This window comes from Pavona decussata, unplaced genomic scaffold, assembly GCF_977016875.1.
Source record: "Pavona decussata unplaced genomic scaffold, jaPavDecu1.1 SCAFFOLD_2, whole genome shotgun sequence".
Taxonomy (NCBI): domain Eukaryota; kingdom Metazoa; phylum Cnidaria; class Anthozoa; order Scleractinia; family Agariciidae; genus Pavona; species Pavona decussata.
This window is the reverse complement of record NW_028145426.1, coordinates 1,352,501-1,363,188: the sequence shown is the minus strand read 5'-3', so window position 1 is coordinate 1,363,188 and position 10,688 is coordinate 1,352,501. Positions and strand designations below refer to the sequence as shown.

Here is a 10,688-nt window from a genome sequence, read left to right as displayed (position 1 = left end):
TTTAATTCATAAGCTGACCGAGTCTGGACGGCTAGCCCTGACAAACTATGAAGCGCTGGGAAGCAATTTCTGCTCTTGTGGCCCTGGTATTGTTATAGAACTATTACTAACAAAAATTTAACAGCCAATTTGATTCCTCTTATGCTAAAAAGCTGTCGACCTACTACATAACATTGTAAATTAAGTTTGCGGGGGTTTAATTTCGCAGATTAGCAGACTGCGTGGCCTTGCAAGCTGATTTTTGTTTTACAAAGACTTTTGAAATTAATCGGTTGCGTCTTTTTAAACTATTCATTTTAAAGGTAACCTGTCACTTAGAAAATGCGATATTCGTCTTCACTCCGTCATTATTTTCCAAAGCTTTCCTTAAAGTGAAACAGAGTTACGATCTTCGCATATAATATATTGAAAAAACATTAAATTAAAATGTGAGTGACCAACTCGAAGATAACATTAAACCTGAGCGTATTCTTTTTTTCAAAATGTTGCATTATTTGTAGTGCAAGGCTTCGTAGCGGGAAACCTTGGTTTCGATGAATTTGTATGAAAAACAAAAATTAAACAGCTGCGTTGTTATGCAAGATATTATTAATGGCTAATTCAGAGATGACATTGAAGCTCTTTCTCCGAAATGGGAAAAAAATGCTTTATATAATACCAAAATCTTTAACTCGAAAATTGCTTCTTCGCATTGGTATCAGAAAATGATGCAGAACTAATTAATTGGTTACTCCCCGTGTCTTGGTGGTATTACATTACTTACAAATAAATATGATCCTTTCAGACTGCATTGGATTTAGTTCGGTCAAACACTGCCTAAGCAAAGTCAAGATTTCATCCCATGTAAGTGCTCATAACAACCTTAAATTGTTAAATTTCTGTACTTACTTCCCAAAATTAGAGCCATACCCTTCTTTTTCTTCAAAATATCGAGACAAAAGATGGGATTTGTGCATAAAAGGGGCTACGAAATGGAATCTCTTCCTGTTCACGAAATGTTCCTAGAACCAGCCAGAGTAAGATATGAAGTGTTTTTCTAAATGCAGAGCAATTCATAATCAATTTTTTGTTACAATTTTCCAGACCTCAAAGGAAGAACTTGAAGCAGTTAGGCTACGTTTTTACAAGCTGTAACACGTTTCCATTCCCGCAAGAGACATTTATAATTTCAAAAATACTAATACAATTTTTTTTTTTTTTTAACAAAACTGAACTGCTTTGATGGTGTTTCCTCTTTATTTTTCCAGTATGTTTTTTAGCTTTTGGAAATGATACAAAAACTTAATATTGTTAGTGACATCAGGGAAAGGCAACGATGCTATTTATTCAAGACTCAGAAAAAGACTTATTCAGAGAGCGAGCCAGAGGAGCACAAACGAAAAAAAAATGAAAAAGATATGGAGGGGGAATTGGGACAAAAATGTAATTGAATCGAGTTTCATGCCATTGGACCATTAACGCCATGTAATCGAATCGAGTTTCATGCCATTGGACCATTAACGCCATGCCACCGAATCATACATCATTCTATCCGACAATATGCTTCATGTCATTGGATCGGACTTCATTTTATTGGATCATACGTCATTCTATCGGATTATACACTTCATGTCTTCATGTCATTGGATCAGAAACGTCATTCCATCGCGCCAGCGGCTTATTGGAAAAAGTTTGTTTCCCCGAGTGCTTTTCCAGATACGTAACAGCAAATATGGCGGCTCACCTGCAGGGTCAACATCGAACAGCACAAGAACTTATAGAAAGCAACATGAAAACGGTACTTCTTGATGTTATGAATCAACTGGCTTGCAATGCAGATCTTGATTATGGCTTGTATAAGGTGGAGTGGTTATGCTCGCTGGTTTTGAGGCTTGGGGGAACGTTTGAAGCAGCTCTCCTTCCAAAGTTACGTCAAGCCCATAATCTCATTTCACTTATGACTAGGATAATAATAGAAATGACAGGCCTGCACGGCTCACTGCGTTATGCGGTGTACATTTTTATGAATGCTGCCTTTATATTTTTGCCCTAACGAGCATGTCCTTAAGAGATTGTCCTCTCTTGTAGGATATAATTGGCGGATTTTTGAATATGTTTCTCAGCAAAGGCTGATTTTGTATGAACTTCCAGTTTTGCATCAATATATTTTTAAGGTTACGCACCGATGGGTGGTATGTTGTAACAAAAGGCAAGATTTGTTTACGAGTTTTTTTCTTTTGCTGTAGAGCCGACTGTCTTCCGGCGAAGTTGACTTCTGATAACGTTGTCTGTATCATCTTGTGGGGGTATCCGCGCGTTATGAGGCGCGATTTAAATTTGGAGATACTTTTTTCGAACGTTGTTTCAGAAGAATTTGTTCTCAGTAGTCTGAGTGCTTCGCCTTTAATAAAACCTCTTTTAACACCCAAGGGATGGCTCGAGGTAAAATGTGTATACTGAAACGTTTCAGTAGGCTTGTAATGTGTACGGATGTCAAGGATCGATTCATTTCTGAAACGTTCTCCTTTAAAAATTATTGTGTCGAGAAAGCTTGTCTCGTTTTTTGAAATTTCGGCCGTAAATTTAATAGTAGGATGAAATTTGTTAGCAAGCTTGTTACATCCATTGATACTAAGATAGTATCTTGAGAGACCTTTGTCTTTTCTTTGAAGTTTAAGAAATCCGTTGTATCTTTTAGATACGATTTCTGTTTTTGTGCGATGGGCTGAAGTAATTTGTCCACAAAAGATGATAATCTTTCTGTGGGGCCTTCACAGCCCGAAATTATCGGTCTTCCGACCGGATTTGGTTTTTGGATCTTAGTAAGGGTTTGAGAAAACCATTTCTTTGTCATGTCATCAATGAAGTTATTTTGATGCAATTGTGCGACAAGCTCGTGAACTCTTTGTGATGTTTCCACCGTCATGGGATTTTGGAGAGGTTTATAATGTTCTCTGTTGTCGAGTTGAATTTGAGCTTCTTGTATTTTACCGCATTTATTCATGATGACAGTTGTTGTGCCTTTGTCTGCTTTTTTTAGAACGGATGTTAGCGTTCTTTTTCGGCTCTGTGAGAGCTTTATATTCATTGTGTGACAGGTTATAACTTCATTGATGACATGACAAAGAAATGGTTTTCTCAAACGCGAGATCCGCCAAGAATACTAATATTTTACACCCTTACTAAGATCCACATACGTATCTGGAAAAGCACTCTGGGAAACAAACTTTTTTCAATAAGCCGCTGGCCCGATGGAATGACGTTTCTGATCCAATAAAATGAAGTCCGATTCAATGACATGAAGCATATTGTCGGATAGAATGATGTATGATTCGGTGGCATGGCGTAAATGGTCCAATGGCATGAAACTCGATTCAATTACATGGCGTTAATGATCCAATGGCATGAAACTCGATTCAATTACATTTTTGTCCCAATTCCCCCCTCCATAAAAAGAAGTCAAAAATATTGGGAGCAATTTACAGCTTTGAATTTTCACATACTTAGAAGTGAAAATTGAAATTTTTGTTATGGAAAGTTAGAATAGTACAGAAAATTAAGGCCATTTTCGATGGTTCTCGATCACCTTGAGTATTTTTCTTAACCTCCACAAGTCTTTATATAAAAGCTAATTGTAATAGCACCTCTTGAATGTACGTGAACTTACACCATCATGTCTACACTGGTAAGTTCGTCATACGTAGTCTACCGGTATACTATTTTCCTTTAAATATTCTCCATCACTTATTTTATTGACAATTCCAGAATGTTTTAATTTGGAAACTTTGAATTTTTTTCCTTGATTGGCTGTTTCCTTTAACCGAAAGCAAAAAATCCCTATTGTTTTCCAACTTAACTTGCCGTCTTCCTTGATGCGAACTAGAAAGTCAATGCTTTTGTTTTCGGTAAAATAAAAATATACTTTCTAACATTACGCTTGCTTTATCGTTGAGTCAGGTCACCTTGAGTATTTTCTTAAGCAACAAATACAAAATTCTACTTAATTTTAATACATAAATTTTCCCCCAGTTTGGAAATTTTTGAAGCTTTAGTATTAGAAACGTCTTTAACTTAAAAAAATAATAATACATATTATTGTCTAAATTGCCAGGAAACCATGAAGCTACTTGTGATTATCACCGCAATCCTATGCGGTCAGCAGGCGATGGCACAAACAAATAACAACATTTGTGGTAGGTGAGAGTACTATTTGGTCATGCGCACTAAAATCGGTTAAGGAAACCAACAAAAGAAGAAACCACGTGACGGACTTAATCTGCATGTAGTTAGGTTAAGTGATGCTCCCAGTTACGTCACTCTTTATCAACCAGATTACGCATCTATGTTTGAAGGCCTCTATTACCTCTGTGATAACAATATTCCTAATCCACCAAAAATGAATGTTTAAAAATTATCCTTCCAAATTGGGATGTCTAAAGAATAAAACGCAATCGCCGAATGATTTGATATGCAGCAAGCCCGATCAATGGAAAACATTTTCTGCGTCTATCGGTGTGTGGTGTCTTTGTATCAGTAAATATATCTTCCCGGAGAAGACCTAAACCGTTCGCAAAAACGCAGTAGCGTGGTTGTAAGAAAAACTATAAACACATACAACGCTAGCGCTGGCCCTTGCCCGTTCTAAAATAATCCAACCATTCAGTAATGAAAACTCTCTTTCCATTTGTATTTCAACAGCAGAATCGGAATGTCTCCGGGATTCATTCTGTGTCTCTTTTTAGTTTAATTTATTTTGTTGTTGTTGTTGTTGTTGTTGTTGTTGTTGTTGTTATCATTATCATTATCATTATTATACGTATCAAGCTCCACAAATAAGAAAAGTATACGTGCAGTGAGAAAGAAAATATCACTAGATCGGCTAGATGCGGGCTTCGTTGGGTGTCTATCGTCTCGTATCCAACGCATGCTAATTGTTAAGTACTTTAGTTTACTGTTGTTTCGAATATATTGCAATTGTGTATAATAGTAGTAATAATAATAATAATAATAATAATAATAATAATATTTAATATCTACATTGCCCTTTTTTATTAAAAATAATCAAATGCGCATTACATACATTACAAAAAATAAAAGAAAAAATAATAAGAACCCTTTAACATTACAATTACTACGGAATAAAAAGACGAAAACTACAATATTTACAATTTGCTATAAGATGGCTATAAGATGGCAATACTTACAATGGCTATAAGAAAGGTAATTTACAGAAAACTATATAAAGCTAGAACGATGTTTTAGTTTTGCTGCTGTTTTTCCTTCTTAGGTTCCATTCCTTCTATCCAACTGCATTCCTTCAAAGCTTGGAAGTGTGGCAGTCATGATCAAAGCATCCTCCGTGTTAACATTGGAGCAAAGTCACACCCCGTGTGCGCAGAAGGTGTTTTTAAGATCACCTATTCAAGCCCTGGAGCATTTAAACTCAGACTTGCAGCAAAGATTACAGGAGTGGTGATAAGCTTCATTCCTCTTACCAAAGAGTTGCCTATGTGCCCTTCCAATAGCAAGCTTACCTCGTGGTAGGTGTTACGTTGTCCCGGGGTGGGGGAGGAGATGTGGGGAGGACTAGCCTGGCAGGGGCTAGAAAGGGAGGAAAAGGGGTAACAATCTATCCTCCACACCCCTCCCCCCCCCCCCCCCTCTCCCCGTTTCAGGCGACGGAAGGTGATCACTTAAATTTCTTCGCCTGCTTATGATTGGATTAAACACATCACAGGATTCAATATACCTCGACTGAAACTGGAGCATATACAACGATGTTTCCCAAAAGCTGTACGTTCGTCATTAAGTTCAATTCCAGGCATTTTTGAACACTTTTGCATTACAAACCATTTCGCTGTGGAAAGAGGGCGAGGTATAACCGTTCAAATTATCCAACAGCGTTGCTGGAAAACACTACTGTTAAGTGCTCTCCTAATGACGCACCTTTTGCTTTGCGGTTTTAAGCCTCAAATGTGTGTCTTTTCAGCGATCAAGAGGTGAGCTGTCAAACCATGAAGGGATACCTTGGAGGTAGGTGGCACCAACTTAATTCTGGTTGTTTACCATTTACCAAAAATTTCCGGAAATTTCCGTTGGTAGTTTCCGTTCGCGAAAAATGTCACGGCTTGTTTACCATTTATCCAAAATTTTCGGATTGACGCGCAGCGCTTGACCTGATACCAGTTTCAAGATGGCGGCTCAAGTGTTGATAATTGGATAAAATTTTAGAGTTGTCGACTGACATGCGATCTGATAAATTCTAACGCAATAGATGAAATTAATATCCCTACATCGATCTCGAATTTTATTTGACACGCCCTTCATCGTAGCGAAGGTTTTTGTGAAAATGTTGCACCATGTTGTATGTTGTATTCCATGCACGAGTTTAAAGGGCCGTTTAAACTGTTTCAACATTTGCTTCAACACGCGTTCAACACAGTTGTTGAACCGAATGTCGAGTGCGTTGGAACAGGTCGTTCAACATTGTTGAAAGCGTAAAAAAATGTTTAAAGATTGTTGAAAGTGTGTTGAATCATATTTAAATTGGTTTAAACTTTCATCCAACATCGCTTCATGCAACATTTCCTTTGTTCTTGAAAATGTTGAATGGCGTTGAAACTGTTTGAACGTACACTCCGTTCACCCAACATTTGCCCAACATCCCTTCAGCTTTTATTGAACGAATTTTGGGCAAATGTTGAAACCGTTTAAACGGGCCTTAAAAGTCACTTTAGAGCGTCAAGAGCCTCTCTGGACGACGTGTAATTAACTATAAACATTGGTCAGTGATTGGTGCAGACCTTCCATTGGTAGACGCGAAGAATCCGCCATTTTGTAGTTTTGTTGAAGCGATAAGACAGGGCCAACAGAACAAAAAAGGCCTGAAACTAGTACGAAACATGCGAAACGTAGGTAGAATATATATTTATCATTACTTCTCGACTGACAGAAGTGTTTGGATGCTCCAGATAACAGCGGATCCAAGTCAAACTGTCAGCTGTCCACTGGGGATCTCAAGTTCTCAGTAACAACCAATTTTAATCAGGATCTCAGTCCCTACAAAAATACTATAGTAAGTATGAAATCACGCTTCCTCTCCTACAAACTGTAGTAGTATAAGTCATCCGGGCTGATCCCTAAGCTTACTTGTTTCGAGTTTGAGTGGGTAATCTGGATGAAGGATTTTAACACTAAAAGTAACCTTGGCCTATAGTTTCGGGAATATTTGCTGCTAAAGAAACTGGGATGCTTTGAATTGCAGTCAAAATAAGGTGATATGCCAAAACAGTCAAATCAGACATGACATGAGAAGGATGTCAGTTATTCCATTGTTTTTAAAAGGATCATAAAGTTGTCTTGCGTGTTAAAATTCAAATATTACGGACGTTAACGTTTTCTTGTGTTTGCCTTGCTTTGCGTTCGAATCTCAGACGTTAGCAAAATATTCCGAAACTAATGCTGAATTAGCCAACTTTGTAACACTGTTGAGATACTGTTGCAAAAAATAACCCCGTTATCATCCCAATTTTTAAACTTAAAAAAAATTTTGGTTGTGTTACACAGCATAGAACTTTTTATGTCATAGCTTTAGTGCTTTCGATGTTATGGGAAAAGAGGGGGGGGGGGGGGGGCCCGCAGAATCGTATCCACACTGTCACCAAGTCTACAACTCAAAAGCCCACGCTTTTAAAGAGATAGTATGTGAAGTGGTATATAACGTCTTTCATAAGGATCTTAAATTTGCTTTATTCCCTTGAATAAAATAATGTAATATATTGACTAAAGAAAGGTAGAAAATAAAGGTTAAATTTTAATTTCCGCATGGCCCGCTAAGAAATCAAATCCACCAGTTTCACCCTTGCAATCCTTGATAGCCAAACTGCTGGCTTTAATGCTCTGTGACTGTCTTTATCCAATTATTTGTATATTTGACGGTATTTGAGTGTATAATACGAAGACATGTTTTTTGTGGGACACAGTCACGTAGAAAATTCAACCGAGTTTTATCTCAATGCATTCAAACACCAAGTTCATCTGCCATAAATTAAATCAAGACTAGAGGCTGAGAGCTCCTTGATTGCATTTCATTGCATTATAATACATTGCATTGCACTTTAGAGCGGTTTTCAATTGAGTCTTGAAAGTAAATCGCATGTACTTTGGTTTTGCTTTTGTACGCTAAGTGATTGGCTGGAAAAGTTTGCGCCACTTTGTCAACCAGTAAGCAAAAAATAACAACAAAACAAAACTGTTAACATGTTCTGTTAACATGGTGACACGTATTTGCTTCGAATTCTGATTGGTCCATTTTGCCATTTACATCTGTTCTGATTGGCGAGGGTAATTACTTTGGCTTTGATTTTGCGATTCTCATTTGAAGAGCATTCCATTCCATTGCATTAATTCCATCGTATTGTTTTGCTTACTGAAATCCCTGCTGCCTGTTGTGAACTGGACGAATTAACGTTCACATAGAGCATGTACAGGAAGGGTGCTCTGTTATCTTGACCTTCTCTTAACTTACCACGATACGTTTCTTTTTTCACAGTCGTTGTTATCCCAAGAAAAGGGTCATCTGACAGTTACGATCGATGACATCAAAACGCAAAGGAAAATGAGCTGCTTCAAGCAGACGATACCATTAGACCTTTCTTAGAATGAGTCATGTTGAGTCCCAGAAGAAACAAGAAGTGTGTAACAAAACACCTTGTCAATACCGGCTGATGCTGTCTTCAGCCTGTAGCAGTAGAAATAAAGTGTTTCTCCATAACAACCCAACTAATAGTGGCTTGTATTCTTGGTGTATCACAACCCCTTGAAGAACATGCGTACATTGCATGGTTATTTTTCTAAGTCTCTCCGAGGACATAAATCGGTAACAAGTCTGTCGGTATACAGGTAAACCGAATTTATTTAAACGAAGTTCTCTGTTCGTCATTTTATTGCATTTTGTCTTGATACGACAAGTCTCTTTTTGAACCTTTACATTCATCTACGCACTCAAACAAGCAATAGGCTTAGACGGGTTTGCCCTGCCGCCCAGGCCTGCTGTAATCCTGTATCTTCCCTGAAATATAAAACACAAAGAGAACAGTAAAACGGGGATGCATCGCGTTCCACAGATAACAAAAAAATGTCCATTCCAGTTCCAGGTGGCTAACGGCATGCAAGTTCGAAAAAATTATTTTACATTTTCAAGAACAAAGACGACAAAATCTTCGGAGGAAGGAGGTAACTGCGCATGCCCTATCTACTTAGAATTGTGTTAGTTTTTGTGAAGAGCCTAAACAATTATGTGCTAGGACACAAAACTACCTGTCGGAATGTGTTCGCCCCCTTTATACCGTTTGCTAACTCTTGAACTTCACCGCTTTCACACATAAATAGTGCGAGTGTAAAAATGGCCAAGTTATAGATTTACCCCCCCCCCCCCCTCCATTTCCCCTTATCGGGCCTTATTTTTATTAACGAATGTTCGGTTTATCAACAAAAAATTTGCTCTGACAAAGGGCTAACGCTTGAAACGTAACGTCAATACTCGAATTTCTTTAGAGATATGGCGTACTCTCACGGCTCGCTTACAGTTTCTCTCTTCCTTTAATTAAAATACAGCTTCTTTGGAGTTCGAAATTAAAAGAAATCGGCCTAATGAACACACGACCGATGTATATAGTCTTCGTACATCTTTATTTTGACGAGGAAAGCGCCTTGTTGAAAGGCTCAAGCAGATCGAGATTGTCGCCCAAGTCAACAGGGATTTCACGTAAAATGGAAGGACAAAATACAATCGAGAAACTTCTGAGGGTGTTCCGTTCCCATTCACCTATGTTGAAATCGTTGTTTAAATCGTGGCGCCACGGATGACATAGCTAGACACCGGATATAATTATTAAATGCAAAGATTAATTTCTAAAAGGGAAGTCGTGTATGTGTGGTGCAGTCGTATGAAACATGCCCTGAGAGTCTAGCGCACCGGTTCAAGTCTACCTTGAGATGGACGGAATAAACTTTTTTCTTTTTCACCATTGAACGCCAACCATTCTAAAGGTTCCACATAAATTTTCAAGATTTAAACTTACTTCAAAAATACAAAACTTACGAAATGTTTCAAAAGTTTAGGGACCATTGCCCCAAGCTATTCAAGGAGCTCAATCTCGCCAAGGGGAAAGGCTAAAAAAAATCTGGGCAGCGTTTAATGAGGCATAAATGCGGACTAAGTGAGGCCGCTTATTTAGCCTTTATGGCTATCTTTTTTTATTAAATTCTCAGCCTTGGATATTGCATTTCTAGCGTTCTGATTGGTTCACTAAATCTCGGTTATCACCTCATATACCGTAGTTTGACCTTATATGGAAAACGAATGCCCCAGGTGTCGCTAAGCTAAATTTTTTTCCGGCGGGAAGCGAAAGTTTCTTCGGAAAAATGTAGAAAAAAAGAAAAGAAAGAAATACCAAACAATACCATCTCAATTTAACAACAATAAAAGCCACAAAGTTCGGTACGTATCTCTGAAGTTTCCTTTAAAATCTTCAAAATTTGAAGATTTTACGATTTTTTAGATCACATAACAACAACAATAACAACCAGTTACCTTCAAAAATTTCAGAATGGCTTGCAAATCCTGGCGGTAAGAGGTTAAAACCAATCGACGAAATTTCTCAGGAAGAGCTTTATGTCTGCCTTTATGTTTTTACGCATTTACGAGG

General features: G+C 37.9%; 1 protein-coding gene across 3 annotated transcripts; it reads left to right on the top strand.

Annotated features, from left to right (window-relative positions):
* Nucleotides 1-806: 806 nt before the first annotated feature.
* Nucleotides 807-8,760, top strand: LOC146489915 (uncharacterized). 3 transcript variants are annotated; one of them, XM_085118693.1, is made up of 6 exons: nucleotides 807-843; nucleotides 4,091-4,172; nucleotides 5,267-5,519; nucleotides 5,969-6,012; nucleotides 6,951-7,054; nucleotides 8,531-8,760. In XM_085118693.1, the coding sequence occupies exons 2-6, from the start codon at nucleotides 4,097-4,099 to the stop codon at nucleotides 8,636-8,638; spliced, it is 585 nt and encodes a 194-aa protein (XP_084974819.1). In that variant the 5' UTR covers nucleotides 807-843; nucleotides 4,091-4,096; the 3' UTR covers nucleotides 8,639-8,760. The 3 variants fall into 3 exon arrangements, with proteins under 3 accessions (XP_084974819.1, XP_084974770.1, XP_084974703.1); XM_085118644.1 differs by lacking the exon at nucleotides 807-843 and adding an exon at nucleotides 1,607-1,777; XM_085118577.1 differs by lacking the exon at nucleotides 807-843 and adding an exon at nucleotides 1,607-1,840.
* The last annotated feature ends 1,928 nt before the right edge of the window (nucleotides 8,761-10,688 follow it).

What these genes read in the sequence shown, in the direction of transcription:
- LOC146489915 (XM_085118577.1), top strand. Translation starts at nt 1,712, where the DNA reads ATGGCGGCTCACCTGCAGGGTCAACATCGAACAGCACAAGAACTTATA. An exon ending in AATAGCAAGCTTACCTCGTG is followed by an intron (nt 5,520 to 5,968) that starts GTAGGTGTTACG and finishes GTGTCTTTTCAG; the next exon opens with CGATCAAGAGGTGAGCTGTC. An exon ending in GTCCCTACAAAAATACTATA is followed by an intron (nt 7,055 to 8,530) that starts GTAAGTATGAAA and finishes CTTTTTTCACAG; the next exon opens with TCGTTGTTATCCCAAGAAAA.